General features: G+C 39.6%; 1 protein-coding gene across 1 annotated transcript; it reads left to right on the forward strand.

The window, feature by feature from the left end:
- Positions 1-3359: 3359 nt before the first annotated feature.
- On the forward strand, positions 3360-16687 carry LOC119657752 (exocyst complex component 2). Its single transcript, XM_038064806.1, has 11 exons — positions 3360-3585; positions 3638-4252; positions 4308-4407; positions 14326-14440; positions 14499-14633; positions 14692-14836; positions 14912-15078; positions 15162-15604; positions 15660-15953; positions 16010-16426; positions 16481-16687. Exons 1-11 carry the CDS (start codon positions 3477-3479, stop codon positions 16614-16616), a joined length of 2676 nt encoding a protein of 891 aa, XP_037920734.1. The 5' UTR covers positions 3360-3476; the 3' UTR covers positions 16617-16687.
- Positions 16688-21676: the final 4989 nt, after the last annotated feature.

Below are 21676 nucleotides of genomic sequence, written 5' to 3' on the forward strand. Positions count from 1 at the left end.
TCTAGAAAATAGTAAAAACTAATAAAAGGCATTGTACTAAGGTGGGCGAAAATCATGATCACTAACGTGTATGTAGAGGATGGAGAGGGTGAGCTAGGGGAATGAAATAGAAGTCTTAGCATTTCGAATTTGGATACAAAATTCCTTCTCAGTTAATCACCGGGATCCGTGGAAGACGAGTAGATCGCTTGAATTAGTTCCTGGAGTGAAAATAGTCGAAAATTGAACGGAATCTAAACGCCGATATTCCCGTAAACCAGCTAACATGGAGAAAAATGAGTGAAAGTCCCGATCATCAATTTCAGGAGTAAAAAGGGATGGATATTATTTCATGGGCTTTAAGGTCAGAATGGCTAGATAAACTCAGCAAATTTTAAAAAAATAGGATTAAAAAGTTTGTATGCCGATATCTTCGTAATCACCAGTTATCAGACTTCAATACTCTATATGCAAATTACGCCTTCCGTAAGTTACAAAGTTCGTTTTAATAGTAGTAAGTACCAAAGTAGCAAACATTTCTTCCTTGGAGTTAAAAACCAAAGGTGAAAGAGATTCAATGAAAAATGAACCAAATCTATACCGAAACAAGGAAAGTACCGATCAAACTGCGGTTGACCTTAACTTGAGGAATTAACGTTGATAGCAAAGGGAGCAAAATGAACGAAATCATGCGGCATGCAACGAAAAGCATACTCTGTAATCAATCAAATCTAGAAACACGTATTGGAATAGCAAGTTTTAAGACGTTTCTTGGACATGTGCTTCCTAGAAGCATTGGATGCATGGGTAAATAACTAGTGTGCTGGCTTATTGTATGTCACCCACAAAGTTCGTTGAAGTCGAGAGTGCCACGCAAATGCTGTTTAGTATGATATCAGAAGCCATCTTCATTGGTTAGTCTTCTTGATCCTCGCTGTACCTACTCTTCATTTCTTTGAGAATGTTTTCAACAGCGTGTATGTAGTGCATCGGGATTGCTTTCTACAGGAGGGCTTTTTCGGAGAAATTTACAAATATTATCAGAGGGGTTTGTGACGGTGCAATCGACCTCACTTTTTTGTGTTGGAAGCACTAGGCGGCGTCCTGGATATCAACTTAAGGTTAAAATGATCAAAAAAGGGCGCCCTTCCTCAAATTACAGCACTCTTACCTCAAAGGCAGATCCACAGAAGTCGCTTTTCAAGGAGTAATTATAATCGTTGAGCAGTCGCTAGAGTGCAAGCTATATGCTTAGCTGCCTTTCTGGATATACTGGGAGCATTCAACGACGCTAGTAGCAAAGTCATCAAGGAGGTTTTAACCAGAATACGATTAGAGAGGCGACTTACACAGTGGTTCCATGCTAAGAAAGAGGATAATCCAATTTGATCTGGAAGGTAGCCACTTGACTAGAGCTGCGAGCACCTCTTTGTCGACGATTTGGTGGTGTCAGAAATGTTTCCCTCTGTTGTCAGTTAAATCATCGATGGAGCGTTGAGAAGATTCGGACTCTGCATAAATCCAACCAAATTGGAGCTACTTATCACTAAGGCAAGTGCGGCCAGCTGCACAAAGACTGACGATTCTCTCCATTATTAAGTCTTTGGCTATGATCCTAGATCCTCTGTTAAATACAAAATTGAACACAGAACTAAGGGTTAAGAAGGCCTATATAGTCTCTACGCCTGCAAGATGATTTTTGTAAGGAAATGGGGCATGCGGCTGAGGATTGTTCTCTGAACAAAGAACCACCTTAGTTCTTCCCATCCCGTCGATGAGCTGGAAATACAATAGAACCCAACTTAATAGGATTCAACGATCTGCCTGTGCAGGTGCTACTTGAGATGCCATCTACGTGCTACACTTTCTCCCCCTCGATGCCCACATTAAATGGGGTATAATAACGTGCGAGGCTATCAGACTTAGAGATTCCAGATGTTGGGCAGGCACTAGTACAAACACAGATGAGGCACATCAGGAATGACGATCAAAGATGGTTTGTGGATTCGGCGTAGGGTTTTTTCTCTGCTACATACAGTTAGAAGAATTGTACGGTCTTCCAGGATTCACCTAACAGAGGTATTCGCTTAACTAGAAGGCTGTCGATGGCTAAGTGATGATTCGAGTAACAAGCGTAATACAGACATTCTGGTCAACAGTCATGAAGACATCTTCCTGGCTGGCGGGGCAGTGCAGGGACGCGCTGAACGCACTAGGCGACATGCTCAACGCCACCCTCCTCTGCGGTACTGGCCATAGGAACATACAAGGAAATGAAAGGGCCGATGGGCTGGTCAGGCGGGGCCTTGCTTTTGACGGCCTTCGGCTCTCCAATAACAAAACCCAATTGCGAGAATTTTAGGGCCAGACGCGTGTAAACGCATACAGAATTACAGCGCTTTGTAGGGGTCGCTAGTCTCGTGGTGACATCGAAAAGATCTCTTTGTGGGGTGGCGGAGCTACAATATTTCATAAATTCTACGGGGTAGATTGTGTTCTGTGACAACAGTCACGATTTTAGACATTAGGCATTAACACTAGCACTACAGCGCTAATTGGGCCCCTTGGAGCTATGCTTTTGCTAACGTCAGCACTGGACTTGATGTCGCTCGACCTATTAACACCGCAGAATTAGAGACAATATCAAATGAAAAACTTTTTGAAACGTAATGACTAGATGGCAGAGGTGGCAATGATTACACATTGAAAAAGGTGATGACTCCATTACCGGTTACACCACGCAATAGAGCCCACTATCCTAGGATGGCCACAAGTAGGCCGCATTAGAGCTATATGGCACAGAACAGTATAGAAAAAGTTGAAATTTTTCAGAAACTCATGGGGTGAGCTGAACCATGGTTCCAGAAACCGAAGGGATAGTGCGTGGGTATAGTTATGCTCTATATAAGGGTTTACGGCAACCATATATGAATAGTGAGTGTCCGGGTGGCTTAAGTGGTTACCGCACTGGGCTGTCGTAGCGGAAGGTCGCGGTTCAAATCTCACTGATGGCAGACGGCGATGTGGTCAGCATTGCGTTTGCCCATGTTTATGAGGATGATTTGACTCACAGTTTAGTCGAGTGATATCCGACCAATAAAGGATAAATAATAGCGAATATATGCATAGTATACATACCGAAATATACACTCATGGCATCAAATATACGATCCAAAATATATTTTCTGATAAATTTCTCCCGGTTAGGATTAAGCAGTTATATATCTATTAAGTTACTGCTTTTGATAAGAATATATTTCTCGTTATTTAACGTAAACGGTTAAATCGGTTTAATTAGTCTCAATGTTTGACGATGGTAATGATGTACATTCGATTGAAAAATTATTTAAAATGTTTATTTATTCTAAGCAAAGAAGAAGATATTAGTTTGACATTTGTTTGATTAAGTGGTGACGGGTTTACAGCTGTTCGGCTCAGGGAGTTTTTGAGTAATTATCGGAAAATCTCTGAAAGCACTAAATAGATGTAATTGAACGATGGCGCCACAGCCCGTCGTCACTGGCCTGTCTCCTAAGGAAGGCCCTCCAGGCACGCGGATCACCATTCGAGGAGAATTTCTAGGCACTCGTCCCTCAGATCTAATCGGTAGTGACTACGTCATGTAAACATGAACATTTCATTGAATTATTTATTGAAGGCTTGTCGATTTGTGGGTGTGATTGTTTGTTATCGGCTGAATGGAAGTCACCGAACAAGATTATCGCGCACACCGGTCCAGCGAAGGGCAAAGGAGACATCATAGTAACAACAATAAGCGGCGGCATAGGAACGTCTACCATTCAATTTCGGGCGTATCATGAAACCATCGGGCCCATGAAAGAATCGGCTGTGTGGGTGGAGGAGTCATCAATACAATCGCTGGCATGGGGTCGCCGAAACATGGCACCCGTGGGATACACTCAGGAGGATCCTTTGGGGCTCTCCATTGAAGGAAACGATAAGAAATTCCCCGAGGACATTCGAGATATTTTTCCGGAGGGGAATGGCGACTTGTCGCAGGAAAACTTCTCTCCCGGATGGTTCCTGCTTGAGAACCACCATGCGACTTCCTTTGAGGATTTGAAGGCTGGCTTGGCTTACATTAAGCGTAAAGTGGAGAGCCAAAAGGAAGGACAATTGTCCTTCTTGAAGTCGAATGCGGGCTCCGTTCTTGACCAATTGGATACTTTGATGACAATACGCAGTAAAATTAAGGAAGACAATAAGCTTTTTGGATCTGATACATTGAAAGATTTGGAAAACACAATTCAAAGTAAGTAATTGATGTCCAGTGTTACCTTCCCTTATTTACGCTATTAACTTTTCAGGCTCAATATCTAGTTCGTCTGAGATCTTTCGCGACGTTTTAGAACGCCGAGAGAAAGCAGATTCCACTCGAGCTGCACTCACAACACTCAATCGGCACAAGTAAGTATCAAATATGATCCTTATTTATGTCAGACTTCTGGAGTAGTTTTTGTTCGTGATATTCCCGTGCACTTCAGAATAGTTCTCAAGTGAAAATTCTAGGTTGAATAATAGAGTATTCTAAAACTGTGTCCTCGATGTGAATTTATTGCCACTTAGAGCATATAATTTGCGCAATTGCCGAGGTAGGTGGATACCATTATTTCGCATTTTGGCTATAAACCCGGTTTTAGTCATGGAAGTTTTACATACTTCGATATATGTATATATTCATAGAGTATGGGGCAAAAATGCGTGAATGCTGTATGAAATTAGCTTTTCCCCTTCTTCTCAAAGGAGAGTATCGCATTAACTCAATTTTGCACGAAGCCAAAAACTTTTCTTATTTTCGTTATCACTACTGTAATGGGAAAATAAATTTTTACAGTCATTTTTTGAACATGGACTAAGCTATACAGCATTATTTACTTTCAATGAGAGTCCTTAGCATTGCAATTAATATCGAATGTATTTCTGGCGCCAACGGAGGTTAATCAAGCCGGAACAATCCAAAATGATTGGGGATTGGTCAAAAACCCGTAACCAAGATTGTTAATTATTTAAATCAGACAAAACTGTCCAACACCAAAAGGGAAGCTGACGCCCGAGATTTCGCTCATTCACACTTTTTGGGTAGTTATTCGTTTCTGGTAGACTAAAAAGGACTAAAAAAGGCACTGCTATTGTAAACATTTCCTTTAGTGATGGGCGATTCAAAGAGCATTAGAGAGTGTTGGATTTGAAGCTGAAGAAGAAAAAGCTGAAAGTTTCTCTGCAAACTCAAAAAAACGGAAGGATTTTTTTGAAAAAGTACGAATTTTGGGCTGCTTAAGATAGAAATTCGATAAGTTAAAATTTTCACTTTGTTCTTGAGGGGAGTGGGTAGCAAAAGTTGAAAAAAAATCAAAAATTTTTTATCAGCTTAAAAAATTATTCAGACTGTTCTGAATCTAGTGATAAGTATACAAATCAAAACCGACAACTAAAAGTACTTGAAAAACATTATTGAGTTTAATTGTTATGACCTGTGAGCTAGCGGACCATGAAATCAGTCAAAACCAAGACTATTTCATATTAAAGATGAGATGATATTTGATGAAACAATATGACATATATGATGATATATTACATCATATGAAGAGAGGTATAAAAAGAAACCAAAATTCATAGATACATTTTTTTTAATTAATTCACAACTTACGATAAATCAGAATTTTCCCTTGCTATAGGAAGTGTTACCTTCCTCTTCCAAATATGATTCTTCCAATTTTCTTTTGGCATTTCTCGCTTTTTGTGACGTCTCCAGATTTTTTCTTGAGAGCGTCACAACAGATCAACAGAAGGACTCATCGGGCTATATTTCCGTCAATGAAGGTAGATACCGCATCATAAACCCCAAACTCAAGAGTTTTCCTTGTTACAAAGGTTGTCTTTTGAACGCGAGCCCAAATGACATTATTGAAACTTTCGTTCGGGTTTTGGTTTCGACCATGAACACACTTTCGTAACAAGTCAGGGTGGGCCAGTTGTCGAAATACAGGCTTTATTTCATCTATCACTGCCCTGCTCAGGTGAAAATGTTTTGAATTTTTGAATTTTCATTTTGAGATTTCAGAAATTTGCACCAAGATGGTTTGCATAGGCCATGAGTGGGGTGTTCATTAGACGATACAATGTAGAAAAATATTGCCCAAACTGCTTCTTTTATACTCTCAACTGTATTGTTTTCAGGTTGACGGATAGCATTACCATAAAAATTTTGAATTTTGGTAATGGCTGCATCCGTCAACCTGTTTTTTCCCCCATTTGGTTTTCCATCTTGGAGTTTTTTCTCCAACTTTGATTTTAAATTGCGGAGACGGGTTCCCATTCTTTTTTGCACATGACTTATGCATTCCAACTTTCGTATTTCGAAATTTACTCTCAACGACCGAAAGAAAACCTTTCGAGTCTCCATCACCAAGGTACTCCTTACACCGCAAACAGTAGTTCTGTTGTGACTTCTCAAATATCTTTTTGGCCCCAGCAACTATCATCGCCCGACTAGAACCAATGAAATTTGCCTGGCAGTCGGCATCATGCTCATGAGCAATGGCAAAACTTTGACATTACTGACGTTGCAATGACCTAAAATAAAATACAGTATAAAATGTTGACTCAAATAACTGGTTTTGTAATTGTGTTACCTTACAAATATCAATGGAGGTCGCACTGACAACACCATTCAAGGAAGTGTGGCCTCTCTTTTGCCATGTGCCATCGAGAGCAACACTTATGTCCCTGCAATTGTCGTTCGTTTCCACGGCTTCATTTACTGCATTCGGCATTGATCCCTTGGCCACCTCTTCGGTAGTAGAAGCCAAGATGCTGTTGTATGCAGCATGTTTGGTGATGGGAGGAGGCAGCATAAAATTTTGCCTGCAGTAGAACCTTTATCGATTGCCCTGAGGGCTTAGGCGAACCTGACATTCAAAGTGTCAAAGTCGGTTTGACCACCTAAAAATATATATAAATACCATAAAAAACAAAGTCAAAGAAAAAGCGACACTTCCACAATAACTTTATATTTACCTTCTTCCGTGTCATAAGTAATTTTAGAACAATTCCAAAAATTGTCAAATTTTGACAACGTCTAAAAATTACTGACACCTCGAGCTTACCAAGTTATGCAACAACCCACGTTCCCCAGAGATTTATTGACAATTTCTATTCGAAATACAATGAACGCATTGGTAAGTAAATAAAAGTAATCAGAAAAATTGCAAGAAATATTACTTTACATACCATTTATGAAATTATAATTCTCATTTCCTTCGAAGTTGTCGTACTGCTCTAAATAGTGACTCACTTTCGAGAAGGAAGAGGAAAACGATTTTTCTGAAAGGGAGGATTCCGGGGTGTTCACCCGTTGATGTGTTTCCTGTACAGACCCTGTAATGGAAGGTCCGGAGGTTGGCTCTGAGGTAGAAGGTCGAGGTATCTCTTCCTGGCGTTCTTGGGGTCCTCTTCCCCTAAACACTCTTTCCTTATTTTTAAAAACACTTGTGCTTCGGGGCATCACGAAAAACTAATAAAAGCTAATATCAAATGACGCGAAACTCAAGTTGTTGAAACACGAGTTGAAGTTCACTTATACAAGCTTGTCCGAGCTTCACATATGTCGATTGATCTCGATTTTTCTTGTAGAATCGATAACAATCGTTCTCCCTGCATTCTGCAGGGATAGTAGAGAGTTGAAGCAACAACTCTAGGGCGAAAAATGGAAAGAAATCGATAAGAAAGCCGGGAAATATGAATCGCCACGTTTTTTGCCTCTCCTGAAAAATCACGTTTTCTTCCGATTAATGTTCCTTTTTCTCGGAACCAATTGGAACTAGTCGTTCTAGAATTTTGCAAGAGTATAGATTAACGCTTCTTCTGTATGTGAAAGTAAGGAGTTCCTTCAAACCCATTCATGTGCAACCTACAATGTAGCACGGTGCTCGTTCTTAGATAGTTTGAGGGTGCATTGGGCTAAACGTAGTCGAACCTTAATAAAACAGATGCAGCATCGTTTAGCATTTTTGTTTTGATTGCGGGGCCACATTTCAAAATGATAATGATCCTGAGCATGATGCAAAAATGGCAAAATAATGGATTAGCAACAAAAATTTGAAGTCATAAAGTGATTAGCACAGAGTCCGGAATTAAATCTGGTTGAAAATTGTTGGGATTACCTTAGGTACCAGCTATCCAACTACGCTGGGTATCCCTATGAAATCAAGCAATTCGGGGAAAGAGTGCAAGGGGATTACCAAAATATTTCAACAGAGTACATTTCCAAATTGTACGCCTCAATGCCAAGCTGCAAAAAGCTGTCAAAAAAGAAAAAAAAATATTGCATAAAATACATACTATGTTTCACAAAATTCTTGTCTGGTGCAGAAATGGGTCAGTGGATAAGTTGTTTTTAAGGCTTTGTGTGAAACAAAGCCCTATAAAAATCGATTCAATGTCTGTCTATCCGTCTGTCTGTCACACCCGATTTACTCGGAAACGGCCGAACCGATTGTCCTTTACAACAGCGAGTGGCGTCATTTTGTGTTGAATTTGAAAAGGGCCAATTTTCGAATCTGATCTTATTTATGATATTGAGTTAAACGTAGAGGAAATAGGGATGAAAATGTGTGCCCAAGAAGTGAAGCAGGTCTCGTTCTCAGAAGCAATTCAACCGAAAATCACAGTGATGCATATACTATATACTATTACCATGTTTTAGAAAATTTATTAGAAAAATCTCCTTAAGCTCATCCCACAAGTACAAAATTTGACGTCATAGGCGATAATATAGGACATAATTCTGAAAAGTTTGAAGGCAATCCGACTATTACTAACAAAGTTATAGAAGGTCAAATTTTCACTTGTAGGACGTCATCATCATATAAAGTGAACTTACGGCGGGGTCCATGGGGACGTTTTGGTTTTCCTTTTTTTGTTTTTTTTAGTTATTTGCGTATGTATATGTATCAGCTAATGAAGCTTGCGGGTGGTAACCAATATAAATTGTTACCAGCGGTTTTTAGTTTACGTACATAACATATATATTTATATATGCTTTTGTGCACGGAGTAAAGTTGAAATGCGTGAAGATACGTTAGATCAATTTAGATGCGCACATGTATATGTATGCATAGTCATGCGCTAATAGACAATGTTTGTTTATTTAGGATGAATACAGTATTTATGTCGTTGATATGTATGTTTATATAGTTATCTTCTGCTTCTGCTTTTCGTAAAAAAATTGGAATTCTAGTGCTTTTTCCTTCAATATTTGTGACTTTTTATGCACAAATTTCGTACACCGTACATCGAAATCCGGCCCCGGAATGAAAATCATGGACATAAACTGGGCGCGGATGAAAATTGTGCGACTGCACTCCTATCCCCTTTTTTCATTGAAATTCTCGTCCTACATTAGCTTGTGGACATACACCTACATGCAGTAGTGGTAAGAAATAGCATTTCATTGTTCTCAATATGATTTGTTACATCCAAATTTTTTATGAATTCGACTTTTGCTAAATGTTACTTCCAACGAAATTTCAGAGTGGTTATATTTTGTAACAACTTACTAGAGCAGCATTTTTATCAAAATTAACTTCTGTTAAGAAGTGGTCATCCAGCGTGGTAAAAATACTAGCAGTGGGGAGTTCCTTCACATTTTTTTACGATTGTTTTTCCTTATAATAGACCAAGTTGAACTAAAATACTAAATTTGATAAATTTTGATAATAGAGGAAGTAAATTCTAATTGATTGTTTGAAAAAGTGGAACGTGGACTGCATTGCACTTTCGAGAAGTGAAGTTTGATAAGGAAGCTGGAAGGATAAATATTCGAAATTTTCTTTCTCCTTCATCATGGCATCACAGTCAAACCTAAACAAGTCGGAATATCGGAAGCTGGAAGCTTCGGATATTAGGGTTTTCTGCTCATCTTTTGTGAGAAATTCCTTATTCACATTTTCCCATTCGCGTATAGCTCCAATTCAAAATATTCCTTCATATACATATATATTTCCAAGCTCCAACTCTACCGTTCATATGAGTTCACTTTATATGATGATGTCATATATAGTTTCTCTGGTAGATCTCGAAAATACGGTAACATACTATTATTAATTTTATTTAAGTTGAAATCGGACTGGGATGTATTTAGATTTCGTATGGATGCCCATTGTTATTTTTTTATGATTTTTCGGTTGGATAGGTTGGATAGGTTCCGAGGACGAAACCTGTTACACTTGTCTGAAATAATAAAAACTTGTTGTTTTTTCGTTGCTGTGAATATTTATTCTTGCAAATACCGATATTTCGGGAACCACTTGTTCCCTTCATCAGTGCTAACTATCGGTATTTGCAAGAATAAATATTCAAACCAACGAAAAAGAAACAACAAGTTTTTATTATTTCAGATAATTAATCGTTGGAAACCCCGTATAATTTCACTCAGACTGTTACACTTTTTGCGGCATTCATTTTCAGCCCCCACTATCCTATGGCTCATCCAGTATCAAAAATATCTAATTGAGCCCTTTCATTTGACGAAAAAAAAAATTGCACGAAATTTACAAATATGGACCTGCTTTTCTTACTACCGTATTGGTCCAATGTACTAAATCAAGAGCATCATGGGTCAAAATGTCTATGCACCGACTGGTATCCGACGACAAATCACGATATAAATTTCACTGCCACAAGTGAGATTTGAACCGCAACCTTCCGTACGATAGCCTTGTGCCCTAATCAATCAGCTATTCGGACACTTTTCAATAGATGTATTTATACAGCGACGAGGCGCCACCAATTTTCAGATGATTCCCGTTCAGTTATTGTCGTCAACGATTTAGTTGAAATTGCTGTTAAGTGGTCGTCTGTATTGTATTGATATTTTGGATTCAATTCATTGTAAAATATTCACAAAACTTCTGGCTCTGTGGAATTATTTGCTTTCAACTCCAAAACTGCTATAGTTGCCAAATCTTCAATTTGAGTCCAATTGATCGAACATGTTGAAATTTTCGTTGCGTTCATTTCACGTGCATATATAATTGCAAGCAACCGTTTTTACTTATCCCGTTCAGATATATGCACAAATAAAGTTAATAATAATATATTATCATATTTTAGAAATTTTGCCGAAAACCTCCTTAAGTTTGTGCTAGAAGTATCAAATTTGTCAGTAGTATAAGGGATACCATGAGGCATATATTTGGGAAATCCCACTATTATTATAGTTATAGGTGAAACTTTTACATTTTATGTGAATTTTCTTCATTCTAAAACGTGTATTACGTCACCATCTCATATCAATTCGTCAATATCAATAACAAAATGAGCTCATACGAAAGGGGTCCGCCGGGAAACATTTCGTTTTAGTTTTTAATCATTTATATATCAACGCCAATCACTGGAGGGCCATACATACGTATTTGTATGTATATGCTAATGAAGTTTTTAGGTAGTGCCTAATTCAGACGGACGACGAGCGTGATCAAAATCGTTCCCTTTGGTTTTTGAGCGTTTATCTGTCAAATCGGAAATTTTAGGAGGCAATTATTTAAGAAATACTTTATGTAATTGTATGTATAGTATGCAGTGTGACTTAATTGAATATTCTGTTTGTTCCTCAGCTGATTTGACATTTCGTCGCAATTTTTTTAAGTCACAACGCGAAGGCAATCAAAAACTGAGATCACGCTCGCGGTTAGACGCAAATCTCAAACGGTGCGTCTTGTGTGCACATCGAAAACGGACTAGGATTGGTTTCTGGACTGTGCGAACGCTCGACAACGGTAGCGAGCGTGGTCAGAATGCTCGATTTTTTCGACTTAAGCGGGAATTCCAGCGATATAAACTGGACATTTTGCACCTAAGCGAAATAAGATTGTGGGACTTTGGATCGTACTCCTCTCCCTCTTGCGGCAATATGCTTTTGTACTCTGGAAGTAGTACCAGACGCGAATCTGGTTTCGGGTTGCTTCTGATTTCTATCGCAAAGCGTGTTCTCTTGTCCTGGGAGTCGGTTTCTGATAGACTTCTAACTGCAAGATTTCGGCTCCGGTTAAGGAGTAATCACATTGACCAGTTCGCGATCAGCAGTAGATTTAGGAGTTTTCTTGTGGATGTGCGTGCGTAGCAAGAGAGGTGCCGACCAAGAAAGGAATCACCATTTGATCGCTCGGTTGGGGAGCTGTGACCCCCTAAGTTCAACTTCGACCGCTTATACAACCCTGCTGTCGCTCGACAGTGAGGGAGCTATCTTGCTGATCGAGCGGCAGATATACTGAGTAACTTGCCTGAGAATATGGACGAAAGCAGATCGCAATGATTTCAGAATTGTATACCTTATCACAAAAGAACTCGCATGAGGTCGTAAATCTTGCGATGGTCTTGTGGAGGACGTCAACGGTTGACTTCTCATCCATGATGATGAGCAACTGAAATGATGGAAAGAACACTTCATATCAGCGGAGTACGTTGGCCTGAAATTCGCGAGCGATGGCGCCGAGGTATGGTTGGCGCGCTATACCCCACCAAGAGATGAAGGGTAACCACTTAACATGAACGATGGTGCGTAGATATGGTTGGCGCATTATACCCCACTAAGGGGTAAATGGTAACCATATATAAAAATTTTCAAATCATTCAGTTGCCTCCCTGCTTGACAGTTGTGCTAACATGATACTTCGCGGCACTCGGCTTTTCATTGAATCAAAACAAACTGGATTCATCATAGAATAATAACCTTCTGGAGTCGAATGCTGTGCAATCTGCGCACTTTTCCGCCCATTCCTGCACATGATCTTGCGCATTTTTTCGGTCAAAAGTGAATTCTATTCCATCTTCTTCTACAAACACTGTTCTAATGTATTCCGCAGTTTGGAGCAGATTCCACAAACACATTTCTATTCTAAACGTTTTGGCCGATTCTAATTTCCAAGCGTTTCCGATAATGACCAAAATAAGGTCCGTGATCACATTTCAAAAGAGTTTCATCGAAGATTAATTATGCATATGTATTTGTTGAAATAATTCATAATGGATAAAATAATGAGGAAAGTAAATCACAAAGATAAGAACATGAAGAAATTACATTACATCACACAGGCAAGTTTGCTTCTTTGATATTAATATTTAGTTCTTCTTAGTCGAGCTTAGCAAAACATTAGCAAAATCAATTGCTTCTGAATGAGAAACCCGGGGGGTCAATTCCTCGTCCTCGGAATGTTGTCTTTCCATTTTTTGACCCGGCCTCCCGTTAATACCTACAAAAATTAGGAATCTTTAAATTGTGTATTGTGCCATTCGAAAAACTTATGATTTACCTGATCCAGAAATTTTAACAGTTCTGTCTTCGGCAAGGAGGGGGAACTCAGTCCGGCACTCTCCCTGCGCGTGGAATGTTGCGAATATGAATATTGAGAGGTTCGTCAAAACTTTTGAAGTAGTCGGGGCCGCACCTCAGGACATTTCGAAGGTGGAGGGACCGGATTGTAGGGGAGCATGTTGACTTAAAGCCTTCCTAAGGCGGGAGAATTGGAGCGCTAGCCCGCAGTAATGCGTCGTAATTCTCTGATGTTGGGAAGGTTGTTCGACGGCTTATCGTTACAAGAGTCCAACATTTAGTGCGTAGACATATTCAAAAAAAAGGAAACGGGAATGTGGCTACATATGGGAAAAATTGAAAATAAACCATAAGAAATTATAATTATATTAGTACCTTGGAAGCAGAGAATGAAATTCTTAGCTCGGAAATTAGACCATTTATTCTAATTTCATAGCGGCACATGTAAATAAATTGTTTGCTCTAATTTCCAAGGTTTTCTAATTTTTGCGGGCAACTGTATAAAAGTTTTCATCTTATCACTTTCATTTTTTCCTACAATGTCGGATTTTCTCATTTAACACAGTACTATTGTTAAATTAGTTGCAAAAGTTAATATGAACTGATTTGTTTCCAATCTTAAGACCTTAATTTTAAAATCATTTGAAATAAAAATGACAAAGTAACAACAATCTACACTATTCGGAGTAATGTTCTGCATGAAAAATGTAGCGGAAAACAATTGTGGATATCCAGAAAATTGAACGCGGTACGGATTTGTACCACCTATCCCAGTAAAGGATGAAATACTAATCGTGATGGCTCAAAAGGCAACTGAAACAGGTCCGAGGCAGGAGCATTTTGAGAAAGACTCAAAGAGTTGGCTAGAATTTAAATATAATCTGTAGATTTTTTGTTTCATAAATTTGACGAGCACGTTCCAGTGCCAATTTCTTGGCGCAATGCGAATCAATTAATGAAGAAACCATCAATCAATGCTATTCTTATTTTTCTAGATTCTTATTCTGTCTCCCAAACTCGGTTGACAGATGTGCAGAGGCGGGCGAGTATGACATTATAGTTAACGATTATTCGAGAGCAAGAAATTTATTTGGCAAAGTCGATATACCGGTAAAGTACTTGTATTCATATGAATGCCATCGTTTTATCGACAACACCTTTTTCACAGATCTTTTGTAAAGTCCTAGAAGAAGTAGACATCCGCATACTGAACATCCGACGAAAGCTACATCAGCAACTTGTGCAGCTACCGCAAAGTGTTGAACAGCAGAAGAAGATCATAAAGACGTTAATTAATTTAGAAGTAATTTATGAAATTGAAATAATGTGGATGTGAGCACGATAATCTTTGCTTTTATTAGATTCAGCAGGCGGACACAAAAGCAGCTGACGGGTTTCAAGCCGTTGATCCTGCTTGGGATGCTATTGAGGCCCGCGCCAAATATTTGGAAGCGACGTTTAAGAAAGCATGTAGTCAGTATAGCTTGAAAGATGCAAATTCAGAAAGTAAGATTGATAACCAAACATTTTCTCGGATAAGGATGTGTCTTAATTAAATCATTGCACACTTGTACGTTACAGAGTCTAAGTATGGTGGCGAAATAGGTGAGTTGCCGAATCGCGTGGTGTTTTGTGAAGAGATTTGTGAAATTGCAGCAAGTCAATTACCCGATATTTGGCGACTTGGACAAGCTTATTTCGCAGGAGAATTACGAGGCGCAAGTGATCCCAAACCAGGTGATTTTAAGGTAATAACACATTATATATGAGAGAATGTTACTAATAATCGTCTCTGGTGCGTACACCTCTAATTTATTATTTGTGGTTGCAGAAAATTATTCTCACTGGAATCGAAAAGATGTGTGTCTACCTGCGCAGTGCAATATTTTATGCTTTTGATCATCGTTCGATTCGATCAATGTTCCCAATAACATGGCCAACTGGTGGTTCAACCCAAGCCTTATCGCAATTTCTCGTATATTTGCCGCAATGTTTGCGTTTTATTCGAATCGCGTACGCAAGCCTGATTCAATTAGATTTACCCAGTGAAGCTTTAGATATTATTCAGAAGCTGATCGACGAAGTGCGAATTTTCTGCTTATCTTCGTTTTTCAAGCGGGCAATTGATAAAATCAAGAAACTGAATGAAAGCGAAACGTGGGTTTTTAGTGTTGAAGATTTCCCAGGAGTGACAGTGCTTCCGTCGGTGTTAGAGAAAATTATTGTTGAAACTCTTGAAGAAGGACAAAATGTATGCATGAATCCAGAAATTAGGTAAGACTTGAGATATTATGAAATCCATTCATGTGAAGTACATTTCTTGATTTAGGGAGAACAATTTAATGGATGCACATCCAGATGCGCAGCGTGAAGTCTCTCAAAGATTGCAGGATATGCTCATTGCTTTTTGTAACGTAATAGAGCTTCTGGCGTACCAAATTAATGAGGAAGATGCACATACGCCCATAGTGTCTCAGTTAATTGGATTCCCAAACGCCAATCAGGATGGGTTTTCATGTCGCTACTCGGGCTTGTCTTGGGAGCAACGCATGCTTTGCTGCCTAGCTAATTGCTTATACTGCGATAAGTCGTTTTTTTCGTATATTGGATCTGTATTCGTCAAGTTAGTTTCTATTAAAATATAAATGGAATTGATTATTAAAAATAGCTTTACGTTAGATTTGGGTATCCGACCCCTAAAGCGGCAGTCGACTCTGGTAGGACTCACGCCAATCTGCTCTTTTCTAATTTACTGGAAACCTATGTGGAACACAAGGGCGATCCACTTGTCGGAACAATCGAACCTTCCATGTATATCGGGCACTTCCAATGGAACACAGTTGAATTTAACGGAAAATTACGACCATATGCACAGGAATGCTGTGACAATTTAGTTGGGGTTTATTCAGAAATATTCACAATTTCACCGCTGTTATTGCACGCGATCTTGGAACCCATTGTGCAGACGGTCGCTGAAGAACTAGCACGCTTGGTGAGTTGTGTACAAGATTTCAATAAGGGTGGCGTGATCCAAGCAAATGTAGACATTCGACTTCTACGCGACGCTCTCAAGCTTTTCAGTAACGATACGGCAAAGTGAGTCATGTAAAACATTGTAAAAGAAATATTTTAAAATATCTGATTTTTTAGGAGCTACTTTGCCGAAGCGTTGGAAGTGATTGGAACTGTATCAGCAGATGACAATAGGAAAATCGAGGATACGTTGAAAGTGATAAAGGAGCAAATGAGTCTCCAAATACTTTGCTTTTCCATTGACGGCCTATGATATTCAAGTGATGTAATGTATGACACTTTGAACTGAGCTATTTATAACTGAAATATAAAGTATTATTAGAATTGTGTTTATAATTTTGTCAAAAATATGGTATACCTGAAAAATTACTTTTGCTTTTTAAATATTGCAATCGTTATGCAACACAGTCTTCCGCATATGATGATTGTGGATGAATATAGATACGAATATCGAAATTCGTTTTCGTATAAGTGAATATTTTTGTTTTCAGACAAGTGAATATGAATACGGCTGTATTCTTACTTCCGAGAGTGATTACAAACATATTCGTATTTACAAGTGTGAATACCTAATTCTGTTGGATTCATAATTCCAAGTGTGAATACTATTTTTGTTTGTATTGAAATGTTAGTATTTGGCTGGATAGCGATTATTAGCGCCTTAATGACCTGCTCATGTTCAACGTATGTATGGAGGAGTCGGGCATAATGTCCAATAAGAAAATTGAATTCGTTGCAAATGTTTTGTGAAGAGAAAGCAAAGACACTTTTTTGTTCTTCTTTGGGCTTGTGTCAGGTAAATGTCCGTGTAAATGTGTGCCAGACAAATGTTTGCCTCAGCTGAATATTTGTTTCGAATAAAGTCTGCTTTTTTATCAGACAAATGCCTGAGCCTGCAGCAGACAAAAGTCTGAATCTGACTCAGACATCACACAGTCTGCATCAAACAGGCAGACGGATCTGTGCCTGAAGGTTGTTCGGCCCCTCCCGCCGACTAGAACCTTCCATATTTTGTTTCACACTCTTCCCGTGGGACCACCGTTGTGATATTGCTCTGCAGGGTTTTGCATTCGTTAATTGCGGTATTTGGCTCAGCTTCGGGTTATTTTAGCCGCTGGTGCATTCATTTCACCGTTACGATTATCGTGCTCCACGTTGCACCCAATCCAACCATGTAGCCGACTATATTTCCATCGTTTCCATCTTGGGAAGTGGGGGGGGGGGGGGGGGGGGGGTGAGAACGTGTTCTCCATTTTCAGGTGCACTCTCGCTTGTAGAACAATTAGACGATACGCACGCTGTAACCACCGTGCCCCGTTAAAAACTGGGTCAAATAATGTTCTTCTGGATGTAGTTTCATATAGTCCGCACATTATGTAAGGGAAAAAACCTGTGTGCATCAACCATTCTTTATAATCCCCCATGCTGTTTGCACGCAGTCAATGCCCTCCTCCGCTCAGCTTGTTTCTTTACATTTGATTGTTGTTTATCATAGTGGTGGTTTGCCCTAACCGCTAAACTATCTCCCGCATACAGTCCTAGGGCATATTCGAACAGCCCTTAGCTGATATCCGGCTGGAAGCTGTCTCTGATTTTCTAAGATGAAAGCCGGCTCCACAGGTTTGAGATATAGATGCGGTGGCATGGTCGCTGAGAGGAGGAATGATAAGGCATCCCTTTGTCTTAGACCGTTGTTGATGTTTAATGTTCTCGAGAGTTGTCCTGCTGCTTTTATCTGGTCTCGCACATTGGTCAGGGTCAGCCTAGTCAGTCTTATCAATTTCGTTGGGATACTATTTCTCTCTATATTCTCTCATGACCGTGTACAGTTTTACCCTGGCTATGCTGTCATAGGCAGCTTTAAAGTCGATGAATAAATGGTGCAACGGATGTCCATATTCCAACAGTTTTTCCATCGATTACTGCAGCGAGAAAATCTGATCTGTTGCTAAGTTGCCTGGAGTGAAGCCCCTTTGTTATGGGCCAATGATGTTCTGAGCGTAAGAGGCTATCCGGCCTAGTACGGATAGGTGAGAATATCTTATAGATGGTACTCAGCATGGGTGGTCCAGGTGCCGGGAAAATGGCCAGAAAGTGGAGAAATCTTTTGAAAAAATTTAAACGCCCATATGCCCATTAATATTGAGAATTTACTGAAAAGGAGCTTAACTCGTGATCACTAGTGAAGGGCAGAATTAGAACTTTCAAACGGTGTATAGGTTGGGGTGTCCAGGTGCCGGGAAAATGGAGGAATCTTTTGAAAAACTGTGAATGCTCATATCACTGTTAATATTGACTTTAAAAATTATTTTTATTAATAAAAACTCGACTTAGGAATTTATTTTTATTCATAAAAACTCGACTTAGGAATTCAAACACATTTGGAGATCAGGAGTTCCACGTATACAATTTCGGTTAAGATCTTCAGCTTGTTGCTGAGTATAAACTGATTAATAGTGCAATTATAATACTATAAGGAAAAGTGAGCAAAAACTTTATTTGTTAAGCTTAAAACTTCCTTAGAACTAGATAAAAGCAGATTAAAAAAAATTACTTAATCTAGTAGGTCTTTCTAAAAGGGAATAAGGCTGTTGGAGCTACAAAGTAGACGATGCAGGAGAATCGTTGAAATTGTTGCTTTAGTGGTCAAAGTAGATGAAAGTTTAACTATTGTATCTGGGACTGTGTCAATATTGGCAATCTGATGAAGGTTGAGTGATGTCAGAGTTTGTTTCATATTAATTTTAGGCATTTGTTTGGGCAATTTGGAGCTTGGCAAGATGGTAATTAGCGCAACGATGCCACACTGGGGCAGCGTAGGTAATTAATTGTAAAATTGTGGTCTTAGTAGAAGTAATTTGTTAGCTTGTGAAAGATGGGATTTCTTACAGATAAGAGGCTATAGCCTGTGTATGCACTTCGAGACTTTCAACAAGAGATTGTCTCTATGGTCTCTGAAAATTCGTTTTTTATCTAAAGTTAGACCTAGATGTCCTAGTGTCCGGATAGCTGAGTGGTTAGAGCACAAAGCTGTCGTACGGAAGGTCGCGGTTCAAATCTCTCTGGCGGCAGTGGAATTTGTATCGTGATTTGACGTCGGATACCAGTCGACTCAGCTGTGAATGAGTACCTGAGTCAAATCAGGGTAATAATCTCGGTCGAGCGTAATGCTGACCACATTGCCTCCTACTCCTACTGTAGTGTACCGTCACGGTCTTGAATGAAGTGCTCTAACACGCTTCAAGGCCCTGATCCAATATGGATTGTTGTGCCAACGATTATTATTATAGACCTAGACAGGTGATGTAATTAAGATTTCTTCCGGGCAAGTTTTACTTTTTAATTTTTTTTGAAATAAAAAATTGCTTGAGTTTTGGTAACGTTAATCTTTATACGTCATCGAAAGAAGTATTGGTATAATTTGTACAAAAAATGTTGCAAGTTGTTTGGCACCAGAGTTGCCTCACGACCGCAAGAATAAAGACCTGTGTCGTCGGCGGTGACAATGTGAACCTACGGAGATGTCTGCAGTGAATATATTATATAAGAAAGGGCTCAGACAAGGGTCCTGTGGGACTCCCGCAGGAGTATTTATTTATTTCCATTTATTCATTTATTTCCACTCTAAATGTACGGTTAGCGAGGAAAGATTTAATTATTAGAATAAGGTTGGGAGGAAAATTGAACCTGATCATTTTGCACAAAAGCCCAACGTGCTATATTGTGTCGAACGCTTGTTCCATACCAAGTGCTACCATACCTACAGATTTCTTTTGATAAAATGCGGTTCGAATATCGTTAGTTACTCAGAAGAGCTGGTGAGAAGTTGAGAGACCACGACGAAAACCAAACTGAAAATTCGGGATTATTTTATTTCTATCGAAGTGTGGTGGAAGTTCTTTGGACAATATTTTCTTGAATAATTTGCTCATGCTTGGTAGCAAACTTATCGGGCGGTAGTTTTTCGGGTTGGATTTGTCTTTTCTTGCTTTAGCTATCCGGGTAATGATTGCCATTTTCCAGGGTACTGGGAAATGCGAGAGTTTGAGGCAGGAGTTAAAAATGAATGATAGAAGAGCAACACTTACGGCAATGTCTGACGAAGACTACGGCTAGGGGTGCATCTTACTGATAGAATGCTCAGAAGTGTAGCATCTACCAGCTGGTGCTTGTTGGTCTCAAACGCCTGGACAGCCTCTGGGGACCACACAATCAGATGGAAGTTTTTGATTTTCGGTCCAGACAAGAAGGCGTTAAGGATCGATCGATCGGGCGGCCTTGGGGAAGAAACAACGATAGAAGTTTAACATGCCCAATAACTTTCCCAGGTCCTTAATCGTTTTTCAAAGTGGGAAGCCCGAAATCGCTTGCACCTTGACTGGGTCAGGTTGGATGCCTTCACGGGTAATCAAGTGGATGAGGAATCTCATCTGCGACTGCAAGAATTTGCACTTTTCAACGTTTAGTACTAGAGGTTTACGTCACGTTGCACAGTCCAAAAGTCATCCTAGTGAACTCAAAGAGTCTGAAAGATATGCAGTTTTTGGAATGTCTTCGGGAGCTGCAAGGATCTGATGGTATGCCTTGGTCGAGAAAATACGGTAGTTTGTGATAGAGTGCACATAATCGTAGATGAGTGGGATAGGATATCGGTCTGAAATGGTGTGGTTCAGAGGTCACAAATTCTACATTCGCCATTGGTTCTGCAAATACAGTGCTCAAGAAGTTCGTCCAACTTTTTCCGCGCAACTGCGAGCTTCTGCAGTGGTAATGGATGCATCTTAGAGAAAAATGGAGAGCCAATGGTGTTGACGTGGTGTTCAACAGCATGCTTAACGGGCTCAGAGAGACTACATTCGGTGGTGATGCTGTGGTATTTTTGAAGAAGTTGCCGAAAACGTGCGTCGGCAACGTGTTCAAAAACAATGGATACAGTGCTGGGTGAGCAAGAGAAGAAATTTTTCCTGATGAAATTGTGGGGTGAATAAGATACCTACTACGAGTATATATATATCCATTAACAGCATAGCGACACGGGAAATCCGCCCTAAGATGGGTATACTGATGCCCGCGATTATAAAGCGCCATGAAAACGTTCGTCGAAGCCTTAAACCAAAGTCCACCTGCCGATCGACGAAGAATTTACTGCCGCGAGTTTCAATGATAGCGGTATTAAATTATTATGCCGGGTTGCGGGAAGATCCAAAACTTCAGCGCGTGTATTGACCAGATAGTTGCGCCGGCTCAACAAGTCGTAGATTGTGAGCCGACGTGGTGTTCCATTTCGGTTGGCAGTCACCAGAACTCCCAACA

Source organism: Hermetia illucens, chromosome 5 (genome assembly GCF_905115235.1).
Source record: "Hermetia illucens chromosome 5, iHerIll2.2.curated.20191125, whole genome shotgun sequence".
Taxonomy (NCBI): domain Eukaryota; kingdom Metazoa; phylum Arthropoda; class Insecta; order Diptera; family Stratiomyidae; genus Hermetia; species Hermetia illucens.

Excerpts from the sequence above, each read along its gene's own strand:
- LOC119657752 (XM_038064806.1), top strand. The coding sequence starts at position 3,477 with ATGGCGCCACAGCCCGTCGTCACTGGCCTGTCTCCTAAGGAAGGCCCT. Across the intron at positions 3,586-3,637 it reads TCGTCCCTCAGATCTAATCG|GCTTGTCGATTTGTGGGTGT; the intron begins GTAGTGACTACG and ends TATTTATTGAAG. Across the intron at positions 14,837-14,911 it reads GAAAGATGCAAATTCAGAAA|AGTCTAAGTATGGTGGCGAA; the intron begins GTAAGATTGATA and ends TGTACGTTACAG.